At 37.4% G+C, this 17269-nt stretch overlaps 1 protein-coding gene across 4 annotated transcripts in view; it reads right to left on the bottom strand.

Annotated features, from left to right (window-relative positions):
- Positions 1 to 6183: 6183 nt before the first annotated feature.
- Positions 6184 to 17269, bottom strand: part of VRK1 (VRK serine/threonine kinase 1) — a 46916-nt gene continuing 35830 nt past the window's right edge. For all 4 annotated transcript variants that reach the window (XM_036384391.2, XM_054515232.1, XM_036384390.2 and 1 more), the window contains 2 exons: positions 15024 to 15123; positions 6184 to 7499 (listed from right to left, as the gene is read on the bottom strand). In XM_036384391.2, the coding sequence (XP_036240284.1) occupies positions 7423 to 7499; positions 15024 to 15123 (177 nt within the window). In that variant the 3' untranslated portion in view covers positions 6184 to 7422. The remainder of the gene's footprint in view (positions 7500 to 15023; positions 15124 to 17269) is intronic.

Raw genomic sequence — 17269 nt, 5'->3', positions numbered from 1 at the left:
GTAGAGTGAAAATGGATGGAAGGAAGAGAACAACATCTTTAGAGCCTATAAGTATATAAGGAGATCTTAACGTGAAGAAAAGAAATAAAAGGAGAGTGTTTAGGGGAGAAAAGAGAGGAAACTCTCATGCATTGTGTAAAAGAGAGGAAACTCTCATGCATTGTGTCTCCTTAAAAGCTCCATGCAATATTACAGCCCCTGCCAAGCTGTGAAACTCAGATGACCCACAGTGATCTAGTGGGTCCCCTAGTAGATGTGCAGGGCTCAGACTTCTGGTCCCAGGGCTCTGAACACTGCAAGAGTGATTGATTAGAACAGTGCAGCAAATGGCATTGTCTGTGCTGAAATGGGGAAGAAATCAGAGGCATAGGATTGAAAGAGACAGCTGAAGGAAAGACCCAAGGCAGATGGTTCTGTCCTGCTTTTACCAGGCAGATGTGATGAAGGAGAAGCAGCAAGGCAGCCACACTTGTAAGCAAGGCCCACATCTTGATTAATCAGCCTGGGGCAAGAAAGCCTGTCCAGAACAGCCATTCCATTTCCTCAGCTTTAAGCACAGTGTTTTGCCCTGGCCTACTCCAATGCCTACCAGTGCCCCAGGTCTCCTGCATCTCCCCTCATTTTCTGTACTCTTCAGGGCAACATGAATTTCATTAAGGCTAATAATTAATCTAATGAGGCTAAATAATTAGTCTAATAAAGCTAACAAACTCGTTGAATAATCAAAATACTCCCTTGAAAGGCAGAAGGAAGAAGCATATTGCCATGAAATAAACAAAATAACTAATAGAAGGAAATTTATTTTATCACAGACACTTGACTTCTCACAGTCTAGTACAGCAGGTATTATGCAGAGGGGTAAGAAGACAACCTCATCTGAAAGAGCTTATAAGAGACATTATGAAAAAAACCTGTGAAGAATGCAGCAAAAATACACACACATTTAAATACTTTTTTTCTCACTCCTCCAGCTCCTCATTACCTTGGACACAGTACCCATAGTTAATCAAGGAATGTCAAGTTCAAGCACAATTTCTGTGGTTCAGCTCAAGTTACTGGTTTGCAGCATGCAATTTCACTTCTGAATTTCTCATTCCTTGTTAGGATCTCTCTTGCAATTTTGCACCTACCCCTAATCTTTAAAGATAATTCAGCAGTGTGCTTGACAGCCAAAAATGTCATTATCTTCCTAGCAGGCAAAGGATATACTTTCAGAGGAACATAAACTTGATTTTCAGAGATAGTGGTTACCTGCAGCCCTTACTGGCTTCAAATAATATTTTGGGCACTACTACCTCTGAAAGGTCAGGCTTTTAATATAAACAACTGGAATTCACCCCCAAAACAGAATAGTTTCCATGCACTGAAAGAAAAGTATTCTGGTCAGATTTAGAGAAAATCTTGGGCAGTGCTTTCACCAGAAATGGGTGACAAATTTCAAAATTGTTTTTAGGAGAGTTTTGCTATGAGGGAGGGAAACAAGCAATCAGTGACACAACTCACTGCCACACATAAACTATATCACATATGAGAATAATAAAGGCAAAAACTGTTGTCAGTCTCCAAAGAGATTTATCAGGTGATACCTGGTCTAGATAAGAGATATTTTCAAATTCTGCCTTCTTCCACATTTGACCACACTAATTAAAAAGCCCAAAGCCTACAAATTACTGATGATCAGCTCTCTCAGTGACAGAGGAAACCAGTTGCTACACCACACCCAGATATTTTCAGCACTACATTGTCTTCTAAATGTGCTCTTTGCTGTATATTTTTTGCTGTGCTATCCCCAAGTATTGTTAGAAGTGAGTCAGGGACTGCACATTTGCTACTGCAGATACACCCTCACAAACCAAAGGAAACAGCTCCACAATGAGAGATTAGTGAGAATGTAAGAATGAAGGCATTATTATTTTTTTATAGATATATCTCTTTTCAGAAAGGAATTCAATTTATTACTTACATTGTTTTTGTTCAGGTTTAGCAGCATAGACAAAATTAGCTGGAGGGTTACTTACTTTCAAGTAGATCCAGTGTTCCACTCCTTTCCTGGCAGAAAGAGAAAGTACCTTCAGGTTTTCAAGGCACAGATCGTGTATTAGTTGTGGTACGAAGTAATTTCTTTTAACATTAAGCTGTGCAATTCACCAATTCCCAGAACTGCATGTTAGAGTTTGCATTCTGAACAAAGCTAAGTACCGTCCCTTCCAGGGCTCTTTTGTCTTTTAAATGCATCCTCCTTGGTTGTATTTCATGTTATTGTGTTCTCACTGCTTCTGTATAAATGAACATATTAATCCTTAATTTCCTGGGTTTCTAACTCCATTTGCCAAGGAAGAATTTTTCTTCTCTCAGAAGCTGCAGATGCAGATTCCCACTGTGCCAGCTTCTTCCTGTCTGGAGTGGTCTGGCACAAGGAATTAGTTCAGGAAAGTTCATAAAAATGTATTCTTTCTTTTTACTTGTACTACACTTCACAGCTGTCTCACTGTGTTCTTATCACTTTTCTTTTGAGTATACTTATGAAAACCCATCACAGCAGCTGAGGTCTGCAGGGTTGGAAAGCTGACCTTCCAAGACAAGGGGTAGAAATATGGGAGCCAATCTTTCTGCTATCAAATGACAGCTCCTCCACAACTCTTTTACTCTTAGGGGTACTCCTGAGAAAATGCAAAACCTCAATTTTGACTTGTTGCCACATTCTCAATGGGGAAGAAAAAGCTTCATGTATAGCAGCTTAGGAAGCTGTGAAACTTGAGGGCCATTTCACAATTTCAAGTATTTGTATGCAGAACTAAATGCAAGGGCATTAAAATCTGGCATGGAAGACTACATGAGCAAGATATGCAACAGTTCTGGAAGAAGACAGGCTTTGGTAGGATAAGATGAAACACAGACTCCAGAAGGAAGTACCAGTGCAATACTGTTTGTGATTTCATATTTGACAACATGGCACATCCATGTAGAGAAAAGTAGTCAAATTGTAGCAGCCAGGTAGAGCTGTAGCATGTTTCCAAACCCCAAACTGGTGCTATAGAGGTACCATTCACAGAGATAAAGAACTTAGCATCAAAAGAAGCATCAAATTCATGGAATCAACTTTCTAAATCTTCAGCTGCTGAATCTTGATAATATGAGTGAAGAAAACTGCAATGCCTATGAGGTAGCATGTAGTTGCATAAAGCTATCTGAGGTCCCAACTAGGACTCCAGGATTTTTCAAAAAAGTTGATCCCACCACATCTGCTTTCTCTCTGCCTTTGAGAAAGGACATAATGAAAATCACTTCTCACAAAGAACAGACTCCTTCTCCCTTTGAGTACCTCATCATTGTAAAGAGCCCAGCACCCCCAAAAACAACATGGGAGGTAAAGGAATTGGTATTTACTCCCACAGAGCTTTCTCAGTCAGTTTGATGTCGCAGTGCCACTATAGGCAATGGGATCTGACTCTTGTTCAAAGAGCACCAGCTCTGTGTTCTGCTTTGCAGCAGAACTGGTAAAATTTGGAAACTCTAATTGAGATGTCCCACTACATATGCTGGTAAAAGCAGATATACACTGGTTATTAAGACACAATCTGGAGTCTGCCTCACACCTCCTACAATGAAGCTACTGATACTCACCTATCATCACCTATACAGGGCACTGCAAACCATCCTTGAAACAGCTCATCAGCAACTGGTAGACTCTCTGTTAAAGCCATAGCAGCATTAATATCTGATGTCTTCCCAAAAGTAAAGATTTTTTTTTTAAGCAGAAAAGTCTGAGAAAGGCATTATTAGTCACAGGATGAACCAAAGGCAGTTAATCTCCTATCTACAGGTTGAGAAAGAAAAGAGGAGAGAAAGCTAATTTAAACAAATGCTACTAGGGATAAAAAAATTCAGACTGATGCTACATTAAATTACATAGGAGGCTGAGGTATCCAGCCATGATCTTCAGTAAAAAAGAAAATTATAGGGTCTATCAATTACAGAAGTGGTGTTCTGAGCCTATGTGCTGGCATGCTTACAGTTTTTTTTAATGTCTGGCAGGATGTTTTACAAACTAAACTCAGCAAGATGACAATTCCACCAGAAGGTGCTTCAGATGGTTTTGCTAATAATTTTGATCAGCTGAAATGGAGAAAAACATAATTTCATTTATTTGGCTTTTCCAGAACCTGTCAAATCTGAACAGAACCATTAATTGCCCCCTTCTACATCTCCCCCTGTCATCTTTCCCACCTTCTTCCAGAAAGGACACACTTCAATTTATTTACTTTTCCTACAAGTATTCTGCATATCAGCCTTTGTTGCCAAAGCAAACTTTGGTCATTCTTCGTGCAGTTCCTTTCTAGAAGTGCCATTTCTTGAGAATATTCATTGGAGGCTGGTACTGCTACTGCTGCAAAGATCTAAGTGCTAACCACCATATATTGGCTTTTGTTTTAATAGCCTTTTAACCAACTTTGTTAATGGACTGAATGCAATTTAGATATGGAACTTGGCTAAAATGTAGCTTCAATTGGCTATTAAAATTTAAGAGCCAACTAAGATAGCTAATTACAAAAAAGCTCCAGTGATAATGCTAAGCAGAATTAGTAATAGCAAATGACAGTCTGTCTAGTCTTATTCCCAAAGGGAAAGAAACTCTTAACTGAGAAGTCAACCAGACAACGTGCAGAAAACCTAATTGCATTACTGGTATTATGGCATCCCAAATCTGGCAGCTCACTGGGACAAAACAGTGAGAAAAGTCTGTCAAACTACTCAGGAAAGCAACTGACCCCCTTCTTAAAGCTAGCTGCAGCAAATATTGGGAATTATTATTTTATATTAACTTATTGGAAAATAATCCTGTAAAAATTATCAAACCATCACCATCTAAAAAAATATGTTATATCCATCCTGAATTTGACTGTCTCTCCAGATATATTAGGGAAAAATATAAACAATCTGTCTGCAAAACGTTCAAGCACTAAAAGAAGCATTCTGTGCTTCATTATCAATATCCTCATTACACCATCAGCTGAAGTGCTGACTAGTTCTCCTATGAAGATTTATCATGTATGGTGGCCACTTTGAAACATAGGTAGCGGAGTCTTTAACATTCCCTTCTCAAGCGTCTCCCTGCTGTGCCTGTAAATGTCAGTCCAGTTTTTTCACGGCTGCACGCACAGATTAGAAACAGCAGGAGAGCTTGGGAGTATGACTACAATACTAGTAAGGACACTTGTCTTCATGGCACTGCTCAAGTGATTCTTGGAATGCAGGACCCTGCTGTTTTCTAATATTTACACACAACTGGAGTCATCAAGAGCAGTAAATGCAGTCTAAAGGCAGCTTGCTTCTTTTGTGTTAGGGGCTTTACTTTCAAACGGGGATGTCAAACAAAATCCGACTGCACCCTCCGCCTCTCGTGAAGTGCTGAATTTCCCCATCAGTGCTCTGCAAAGCAGAGGGAACACGTGTGTGCAAGCAGCACTGTATGTGATCCATACGGCAGCGCTGCGGGTATGATCACAGCCTTCCCTGCGCTCCTCCTGCCCGTCCCACGCCTTAAACGCTACTGCAGTTACAGCCAGCTGGAGCCTGGGGCTTTGCAGTGCCTTGTGAGCAGAGACAAGCCCTGAAACAACATTCACCTTGAATAAAAAGCACCCTTTTCCTTCACAGAACACCTGCCAGGACATCTTTTCCCGGGACATTTTTGGGGTGGGAGGAGGTAAGGGTGGCTTATGAAATTCGCACCTCAAAACATTCTTTTCAAATATATGGAAATAACTGTTTGTTCCATTTGGCTTTGGTGGCGTCAAAAGAAAATACACTGCTTGAAAACTTGGAAAATAATCAAAGGAAGTTTACTGGTAAATAAGTTACTAAAAAAACCAAAATGTCAGACAACTGAAGTACAAAAGAATGACATTAACTTTGAGTATGTGACAAGGAAGAGAATACAGTATGCCTTCCTGACAATAGCTATTCAGAACAGTGTAACACACTTTCTGAACAAAATGATTAAACGAAGTCATTAAAATGATAGTTTGATTTGAAGAGTTTTAAACATGAGAGAGGCTTTAGCAAACCTATTTTTACATCTGAAATGAAGAGAATGCTACACTTAAAGTTGTCAGCCACACTTTGCTAACACCCAGGAAGACGAGCCTAACAGTCAACAGAAATGAGAAAGCACCTCTTAAATATGGTATTCCAGTTTTATTTCAAAACAACAGATTCCCTTGTTCCAAAAAATAACTTCATCATTCATTCATTCAACATTTCATGCTACAACACATTTATTTAATCTCTTGAGTTGCTACTCAGACATTATACAATCAAGCAAGGTGGACATCCACACGAATACACTCTCACTGGCTCATATGGATTCCTTTTGGTTTGCCAAACTTTCGGTTGTCCTGATAAGAATGATGCTCATTCCTTATCATGTGTATGTTGCAGTAGATATATGAAAAGTATCAGTGTTTCACACTGGAATCCAACACTATTTTTGACTAACAAGTCTGAAGAGAGGACTCAAAGCTAACCAAGGAAGTACTTGTACAAAAGCATTTGGAAGATTACATGCCCCTCAAGTAAAGGTAAACCATTACTGCTGAGAGAAGCAGATGTGAGACAATATTTCATGGGAACTAGATCCTGCACAAAGTTACTCACAATTATATTCTAGTCTTTTCCCTAATATAAAAAGAAAACCTGAGGGAGTGTTGAGAATAGGCATTGTTTTTTAGTTGGTTCTTTTCTTTGCCATGGGCCCTTTGTCTGAAATTCTGGTCTCTTTCTTTCCAGAGAAACTGTGAATAATTGGAAGTGATAGAAACACAAATACTATGCAAAAAAATGGCTAAAATTCAGTACCTGTCTTCCAAAGAATTAAATGCATTTTATACGAACTACAATGGAAGGACATGATTTTTGCCTTATGTTCTGTTTTTAATTCAAACACTTGTAACATATTTAAAAGTTATTTATGCTTTTTCAGATTTCATCTCAGTGTGCATTTAAGTGACCACCAATATGACTTTACTCAGAACTGTGAGAAATCAGATGCAACACTGCTGTTTCTTATATAGTATCCATAATGAAACTATTAAAAAAAGCTTGATCTCTACATTACAAAGCAGGAAAAAAGCACTCTTTTTTAGTTTGCCTTAAAGACATGAATTCATGCATATAAAGAATAAAAATGCATCCCCACTTCACAAGTTGGTAAAATTTTGCATTAGTATTTACATGTATATAAATTATGCAAATATTTTAATAAAACATTTATTCTTCAAAAACAGGTACAAACAGCAGTCCATGTTTTTACAGAATTCATCATTTCAAAAGGAAAGAAAAAGATTCCAGTGCTACCAACAACAACAAAAAAAAATTGGAAATGAGCCACAGAGCAACTTAATTTGTTGCTCCATATATTATTTACTTCTTGACTCTCTTTCTGGTTGCTGTGCTTTTCTTTGGTGAGGTCATCTTCTGGGTTCTGGCAGCAATTGCATCTGCAATTCAAACAAAACAGAAAGACCGACTGTGTTAAATAAAATAACAAAAACAGATCACAAGAAAACAACTTTAGTCTTTAAAAGTATAGCTCAAATCAAATAATTTATTGAGCTTTAAGTGGGGATGGGAATATGCCACGGAGAGAGGAGAATCTTCAACTATTTCTGGACACTGACCTTCTCCTAAAAAATATGTTGTTTGGCTCAACTTCTCCAAGAGTATCATCACATGGAGTTGAGTCATTTTTTTAGCTCATCTTCACCAAAGAATTAGATCCTCTACAAAATCGACACCCCTCCTTCCTCTCCATGTGCCAACTTCTAGTTTTATAATGCTTTCCAGTACTAAGCTATTTTTGGACCTTGTGTGACCTCCTCCAGCTCTGGGATCACAATTTAACCCCAGACAGTAACTACCTATCAAGCAGAGTTCATTCACTGACTCCCCCTCCCTTCCCAATGGGAAGTGGAAGAGAATTGGAAAAAGGAAAAAAATCCCATGGGTTGAAATAGGAACAGTTTAATAATTAGGATGAAGTAAAATATAATAATAAAAAAAGTAAAGAGATTAATTATCACACATGCAAAAAAACCCCAACCCACAAGTGATGCACAATACAAGAGCTCATCACTCACTGACTGATGCCCAGCCTGACCCCCAGCAGTAACTGGTCCCTTCAGCCAGCTCCCCCATTTTATATACTGGGTATAACATTCCATGGTATGGAATATCCCTCTGGCCAGTCTGGATCAGCTGGCCTGGCTGTGCTCCCTCCTGGCTTCTTGTGAAGCTCCTCACTGGCAAAGCACAGGAAACTGGGAAGTCCTTGACTTAGGGTAAGCACTGCTCAGCAACAACCAAAACATCTGTGTTATCCACATTATTCTCATACTGAATCCAAAACACAACACTTCACCATCTACTACAAAGAAAACTAACTCTATCCCAGCTGAAACTAGGACACTTAGCAATAAAATTTGGTCTGGTATTCTCAGTTTAGTGAAATGTGGCATCTTAGAGCATTCTGAATGGAGTTCATACAAGGGGAAGTAGAAGAAAAAGAGGTGAAAAAGAAAGGAAGATTTCTGTTTGGCCATGTCAGCTGTTAAATCAGCTCAGCTGACAGTGCAACTGTGCCTATAGATTGAAGCCATCACTTGACAATATTTTATTAACAAAGCTAAGGAATAATCCCATCTAAATAAGATTTCTAGTAAACCTGGCAGGCAGGTTGTTCAAAGAGACCATACCTAAAAGCAATAATAAAAACCTCCCTGCACTTTGATTCATGCCTGCCTACTGCCAGGGAAAAGGAAGAAAAAAACATCACTGCTCATTTCTGTGAATCACATTCAACTGTAGTCACTTTGACAAAAAAATATTACACACAATAAAAATTTCTACCTTTTTGCACGTACAGTAACAATGAAGTATTTTTTATCTCCTAGTCATGTAATTATTTTTTTTTTTCTTCTTAATCCTAAATTCCTCCTTGAAGATAGCATGCCTAGCTACTTCAGTTCTTGCTTGCAAAACTATCTATAATTCCACAATCCTTGTCAAGTGCACAGGTAAAGAAAAGCAAAACTGAATTTCATGGACGACCTGAAGAAAGAAGCTGTTGCTTAAGACAACAGCCTTTGGGCAGTCACTGATCATTGAAGCTCAATGAGTAAATTTGGGTGAGTCAAGGAGGCAGAGAACAATGCAAAACAAAGCTTTACAAAAGAAACCCAGCAGTACTGTGTGTAGTTCTGGGCTCTGTCCTACAAGAGGTCTGAGAAAAATGGGGAGAAAAAGTGGTTTCCCATTCTCTAACAAAAACAAGAAGAAAACATTGAATTTAACTAGTTTATCTGAAGAAAGTAAAAAAAAAGAAAAAGGGGAGACATATGATGTGCAAAAGGTTGCTGCATGAGTGTGATTTTCATGCCCACAGTGGCTAGAATAACTACTAAGCTTAAGGGAAATTCATATTAGGTAATAAAAATATTAAAATACTCCCCCTTATTAAATCCTTTGTAATAGTAAGGACAGTTAAGTATTACAAGTGATGTTGACCAGGGAAGTTTTAGAAGAATCATACAGCATTAGCATCTATCAAGATTAATACCAACATAAATTGATTAGACTGGTGTAAATAAAATAACAGATCTCTTCTTGGAGATTGATCTCTTCTTGATGTCCCTTCTCATCTTCCAATTCTACATACACTGTCTTAAAACCACGCAAGGCTTACAGCTAAGAAATAAAACTGTGCTCAAGTAAAAAAATTAAAATTTTTATAAAATTACAGAAGTTCCTTTGGTAAAAACAAAGCCACTACTTTCCTGTTTAAATTGCCTTCTTTGATGAAAAGGAGGACAGTGTGACATTTGGAAACATGAAAACACAGCAACTGAGCAGGTAGGATTTAGGTGGCTGTGACCATGGTCACAAGGGTTTTCAGGATGAAGAGACGAGAATGTTGACTCCATGATCAGAAGGCTTGATTTATTATTGTATGATATATGTTACATTAAGACTATACTAAAAAGAAATAGAAAGGAAAAGGTTTCTTCAGAAGCTAGCTAAGCTAAGAATAGACAAGAATGAATAACAAAGATCTGTGTCTCAGACAGAGAGCAAGAGCCAGCTCTGCCATGAGTGGTCAGGAAATCCAAACACCCACAGGAGACCAATCACGGGTCTACCTGTTGCATTCCACAGCAGCAGATAACCATTGTTTACTTTTGGTTGCTGAAACTGCAGCTTCTCACAAGGAAAAATCCTAAGAAAGGATTCTTCATGAAAGATGTCTGCGACAGGTGGCTTCTAAGTTACATCATAGGTTAGAATATCTGAAAACAGAGCAAACATCAAATGGGAACTTAGGCCAGGATGCAGCATTGAATGAGTTAAACACCAACATTCTCCAATCACTTAGGGCAGTTTGAATATGGAGCCAATGAAGAGATATTTTTCTTTTAAAGAAGATAAAAGACAAAATCTTCTTTTAAAAAGACTGTAAGAAGATGAAGTCTTCTTTTAAGAAAACTCTTCTTTCCTTTAAGGAAGAGTCCTCTGACAAGCTCTTTCCCAGTTCAGGCAGGGAACCCCTGCATAACTGAAAACACCTGGTGAATAATACTTCTCAGACCAGCATTCTTCAGTGCCCTGAAGCTGCATGAAGAAATTGCAAGGGCAAAAAATAGTAGCTGTGGTTAGTTGGCTTTTTCTGTTTTCACAGCAGCTCTTTTTCTACAAAAATTCAAAATACAACTCAGAAAAAAAAAGAAGCCAGAAGAATGCAAACATGGACTTGAATTCCAGGAAATACATGACTGTGGGGTGGGGGTGAGAGAGAAAAGTCAGTGAAATTGTGGGATGGAGTTTAGCTTTAGCTACTCTGTTCTACCAAGTACTCCCTTTCCTGCAACAAATAAAGCAAATACTTTTCATATTCTCATAAGGAAAAACATCAGAACACAAGAATCTATTATTTATGACTTTATGCCTCTGTATTTCTTACAGATAACATCAAATATATGAGTGTTCTTTTAAAAATTTTCATATAAAATTGTTCCAGATGAAACTGAAACTGGTTTACTTCTATTTGCAAAAATTGCTTCACTGAAGATATTTCAAAACACAATTGTACATAAACAGAAATCATTCGTCCCATGAAGCATGTGTCTGAAATTAACCTTCCTCTTTGCCACACAGCAATTTGCAGGAGGAAGGCAGTTTAATTCAAAACATTACTTGCAATCTTGCAAAAGGTTAGTTCCCTGTAAAAATCTGAGTCACTGCAGTATGATTTTTCTTTCCTGTAGAAAAATTTCACTTGCAAATTTTATATCTGAGTTTGAATTGCAATACTTGTTCAACATACTGCAATTCATCTTCAGGTCACAGAAAAACAACCAAAAAAGCAGACAAAACTTTTTTTCTTAAATTACTTAGTTCTACACGTAAAGTCATTTGCTAGTAAAGTCATTATACAAAACCTTACACATGGAAAATTTTCGTTCCAAGATGTTTTGTTTTAATCCTTTTTATTAGCAGCAAACACAAGAAAGTCCCATTAAATGTAAAAAGAGAACATAAATTACTTATATGTGTTTAAGTGCTAGAAATTATCTGAAAATATTGTAAAGAAACAAGCTTAAAATATAAAGGTAGATTTTAATAAAGAACTGTGTTCCAAGCACACACAGAAGTACACAGTAACACTCCAATATTTTACATGCTGGACACTAATTTTTTCTCTTTATTATGATTAGTGACACATGTTCAAAGTAATTCTCACTGAATTTGTCACTTGCAAATTGCAGAAAAAACCCTACTATTCATGAAGAACCACAAAGATAAATTAAATGTAAACCAAATCTATTTTAACCTCCCTATCCACAATATTAAAAATCTTTAACATTAAAAGCACCTCCTACCACACCTTTTCTAAGTTAAATAGCTTTTGAAGATCCTCAAACAATTCTTTCTTCCTCCTCCTTGAAGTCTGGGGGCTCCCCAGCCCCAGCAGACTTCAATACTGGCAGACTTCCTATGGCCACTGAGCATCTTTGGGTACTCAAAATGCCACACAGCTGATCAGGATCTTTTGGGGACAGCTAATCTTCTGGACTGGACAAGACAACTGCATAGTCAGATGTGCTTAATGCTGATGAGCTGAACAGCAAGAGAAGAGGCTGCAAAGCTCTTGCCACTGCTTTCTGTTGAAACATTTATGAGATGTTGTTTGAATCCCTGAAGAGCAACCACCATTCCACCATATTTACGCCCCTTAGAAACCAATAATACAGAATTTCAACAACTTTTAAAGCATTGCTGTATGACTCAACCTCAAATTGTACAACTAAGAGGCACCAAGAAAATATCCATTTTACTGAACTTCAGGATTTTTTTTTTTTAAGTTACAGGAAAAACCATTTAATGGAGAAACAAGTCCATGGTAACACAAAACTCAGATTTGGAAACACAGTTTTAAGTACTTCTATAATAATCAGCCCTTTTCAAACTATAAAAGCATCAGAATCAGAAACTATTATGAAACAATTGCCCTTTCCTTCAACACAGGTTTATGAATCATGTAATAGTTGGTAAAGTTTTTAATTCCAAATTTGGAGAGAACCAAATGAGTAAGTACATGTATCACATTTCACCTGAAAGCATTTTATATACTCCCTCTACTTGGTATTCATTAAATTGAGTAGTGTAAAAAGGTGAAATTAGAGCCATTTCATCTGTAACTTCATTGAACTAGCACGTTTTTCTCATTTAAGCTTATGTTGAAAATCTATACAGCCTCACAAATACCTTTACTTAGTCTTAAAAAAACCTCATTGTTTACAAAAAGCTGATGTTACCACCTGGATTGCAATTCTTCAAGTTCTTATCCATCTCTTTCTATAAGAATTTCAATCTACAATCCCAGGAAAAACTAGCATAATATAAGAAAAGAAAGTATGTTCTGCACATGTGTATCAAATCTCAACCAGAACATAGTCAACTGTGTTAAGTATTTTGTTAAAAAGTCTTAAATTATATCTAAAATGCTAAAACTGTGTCAGCATCATTCTATTGCTTTGAAAGAAAGTATAACCCAATTAATACTTTTTCAGTCACTGACAGACTAGAGAATTTATAATAAATTGAAATCAGTAAGTAAATGCATATTCAAAAAACAGAAATAATCACTGGCCTTAATGATTAAAATTCTATAATTTGAACAGCTGAAAATGCCCAAAGCAGAGTCACCTCCTGGAATAACATTAGCTTCATTCCTTGTACTTTGTTCCATACAGTTTGAATAAGTATACCAGGGTAAATCCAGAACTCACAATATTATTACTGTCTTTGAGAGCTTACAGTTTCCCATCCTGCAATACTCCATCAAACCATTTTTAAACAAGGACATTTGTTTTGGGGTAGACTTCAGTCCTACTGCTTTATTTTTAGACTATTTGACCACAGACAACATCTGGTATTTTACTTAAAATTATACATCAAAAATTCTTTAGGAAAAGTATCTTTGCTATTCAGTTCACATTTACATAAAGGCACTACAAGGTTGGATCCATAAAGCACTTTAACTGGACACTCACCACCAGCTTTCCCTATACAGATCTATTGAAGATTTCTCACATTGGATTTTCAATAATCCTACTTTATCTGTCCATGACTTTTTCCATACTGCACTGAAACTATGCCAAATTAAGTTGAAATAATAGCTTCAGCATTTTCTATCCTTATAGATAATCCTTTCCTTGACTTTAAACATGCTTGCTTCTGGAAGCTGCTGCTGTTAGCCCTTGGCTTTAACACTCTGTGCAGAGGAATCCTGAGGAGTCAGCATGTTCTAACAGTGAACTGGACAAGATGGACAAAAATGAGAATGAGCAGAGAATGAACGATGGCAAAATGAAAATAAATTGGATAAATTTATCAATAAAAATTGATACCAATTTTTATCACCAGCAATTCCACCAGCTTTGGGCACTACTTGACTGGATCATAATCCTTTCTTACATAGAAAGTTGAAATATTTTAACTTTACTTAACAAAGTTAATCTAAAAAGAAATTGCAAAAACTCAAAAGCACTTGAACTGCTAAAGGTTCTATTGGGTATTTTAGGTGGCTGGGTTTTGGTAAGCTGAGGTCAGCTTCAGGGCTAGCCTCTGTGGGGAGAGGCCAGCTGCTCTCCTCTGCCTGACACAGCTCTTTCCAGCTGGCTCCAGTACAAACCCACTGCAGGCCAAAGCCTCAAAACAAGCCCATTGTAGGCCAAAGCTGAGCCAAATTTGTTTGTGGCATCTCTGTGGAAAGATTTAAGAAAGGATAAAAAAAAAACCACTGGACAGGTAGAAAGGGAGTAGCAGTGCAGGGAGAAGAGTGGGAAACAGCAGACAGAACACCAAAGTCAGAGGTGGAAGTCGTATTCCATTGCCCCAGAGCACATTATTTCCTGTCGCTCAGGAAGGACCCAGAATGGAGGAGATATTCCCTGAAACTCATGTGAGAGCCCAACCTGGAAAAAATAGATATTTCCTGAAAAAAATGGACCACATTTGTTTTTCCCCTGAAAGACTGCAACCCAAAAGAGAGAGCCCACTCTGGAGCAGGGGGAAAATGTAAGGATGAAGGAGCAGCAGAGACCACAGCACACTTCTTCAGCACCCCTGCACTAAACAAGAAGAGTGGTAGAGTTTAGTGTGAAGTGGTTAGGTTGAGCTTGGGGGAAGGGGAAGGAAAGGTGTTGTTTTAATGTTTTTCACTATCCAAATTTATTTTAAATTTGCAATATATTACATTTATTTTCCCCAAGTTGAGTCTGGTTTGCCCAAAACAGTAAACAGTAAAAAATTTCTTCATCTTTGTTTTAACTAATGGGTTTTCTCATCCTATTTTCTCCTTCTGTCCCACTGGGGAGGGGAGCAAGTGCTGTGTGAGGGTCTGGACTTTAGCCAAGGTATCCTGCCACACCAGTATGTGTGACTGTCAGAACAATATTTTGACTTACTGGAAATAGCAGCTTTCTTTTTCTTTGGACTTCCTGTATCTTCCATTTTTGCCTCAGTGCTCTCACTGGCTGCAGCTGCTGCCGTTGCCTTTCTTCTTCTCTGTAAAAAAAAAAAAAATATATATATAATAAAAAAAAATTAACAGTTGAACTCAAGAGCAAGAAAAACCACATAAAGCAGACAATATCCTCACAAGGTATGCCCTTATTTTATATTATATATTATAAAATGTCTTCAGTCATAGAAAAGATGTATTCCTGCATTAACACAAGAATACTAGTACTAATCCATACACAATTTGAAACAACAGTTCCCCACTCTGCAGATCACTTTAGCAGTTGAAATTTTAATTTAGGAAAACATGAGGTGTTGTGATCATAACCTGGAGTTTTTTTATCTTACACTGAATAAATGTTACAAAAGGAAAAATCTGAAAAGCTTAAAGAACACATAGCATTTTATCCCAAGTTCATATTAATTGGGTTTTCTAAAGAAATTACACCACATTAAAGTCAAGTTTGTTTGGATCCTTGCTTCTTAAGGCTTTCTTTGCACAGCTCAAAAGCAGCTAATACTCACTGACAGTACTTTTTTTTAAATACCAACCATGGGTTCTGTTCCAAAGAGAGGTATTTGGAAAATCTGAACTCTATTCAAGGTACATTATCTTAAAACCTCTAAATGGATAGAACTCTTATTATCTGTGTATTACAATTAATCTTACTATTGCAAAGTATTCCTGAAGTAGTTATGGAAAATTATTGCTTTAAAGCCATAATTTTTGCAAAAGATGAAGTGATCTGCATTGAGCATACATGAAAAGCATTGAACACTGAAGGAGTTTTACTTTTCCTGCTTCTTAATTTATTTATTTTTTAATTGTGTGAGACTAGAGCTTTACTAATAGAGCTTTAAAAGTGGCTACAACTTCACACAGCTCACGGGAGAAGGGGAGAGTGCATTACATCTTTCCTTTCCAAAGTGTTGCTTCATGATTACCATCTAAACCCTGCTGGGCTGAACAGATTGGTTCGATAATTACATACAATAACTGCAGTGGGCAGGTAACCCTCAGCTGGCACAGGGCAGCTCCCCTGTGAGAACTTCCATATGCAAACTGCACTGATGGAGTGCATTAGGTACATCTTTCCTGCCGGTGCACAGGCCTGATTACCGCCAGCCAAGACTCCAAGGTTAGCATGTCAGCAGATTTGTGATGCATTAGGCAGGAATAAACACAGACACTTTTGTTCATTCTGACCAAAATTAGGGAGGACTATTTCAGCACTGTACTGCTGTTATATGAGAGATAATGCATTCCTCCCAATTGTACTAGGAAACATTTTAAATGCTCATCAGAAAAACAGATATTCAATACATATTACAGAAAAGCAAAATACATTTATCTTGTTTCCAAGCTTATTTAATAAAAAGCGGTTTCTTAATCTTGATGCAGGTGAATTACATGGCAGTAGAAATCAAGCAGCATTCATCTGACAAAAGCAACACCTGCACATCTGAACCTGAACATTAGAAGGAACCACAAATCACTAAGATCTGTATTTTTCCAGGCTACTTCACTCCCAATATTTCCCAGACACTCTTTGGCACTGAAAAACAGTAAAACGTGGTCCTTGCCCTAAATAATTTAGTCAAGAGCTTGAAATACTTCCTTCAATACGTGGTACTGCTAGCTTCTTGTTTGTCTAGAACTACTAGAGAATACCACACTCACAAACTAGCATGCTTACTATAAAGAAAAAAAAAAGAAAAAAAAAAAAAGGGAAAAACCTCTAGCACATCTGTGGACTATGTTTCATTTACTCATACATCTGGGGAAACTTGAGACATGATATAGAAAATAAAATGCTAACTTTTAATACAGCAGACATCTGTGACTTTTACCCAGATACCAATACTGGAGAATGACTCAGATTCCAGAACAACCATGTTTATATGTAACAGGTAAATGCCCACCATGGCTCAATTAGCTGATAGCACAGGAGAATCCTACAGTCTAAGAAGGTATTTACACAGCTAGAAATATTATCTCCTAACTATCAAACACCATAACTTCAGAACATCAAACAACACTGTTTTAAGAAAATATTATGGTAATATTCTTTGCACCAAAAGAAATGAAGAATATGTGTGTTAAGACCTTCTGTGATTAAAAAATAGTAGAACCAAAATGTCATAAATATTTTGTGTTAGAGGTCACAATCTTCTCAAGGGTGGATGCCAG

This window comes from Molothrus ater, chromosome 6 (assembly GCF_012460135.2).
Source record: "Molothrus ater isolate BHLD 08-10-18 breed brown headed cowbird chromosome 6, BPBGC_Mater_1.1, whole genome shotgun sequence".
In the NCBI taxonomy this organism is placed as follows: domain Eukaryota; kingdom Metazoa; phylum Chordata; class Aves; order Passeriformes; family Icteridae; genus Molothrus; species Molothrus ater.
Note: the sequence above shows the minus strand (reverse complement) of the source record. Positions and strands in the feature narration are given on the sequence as shown.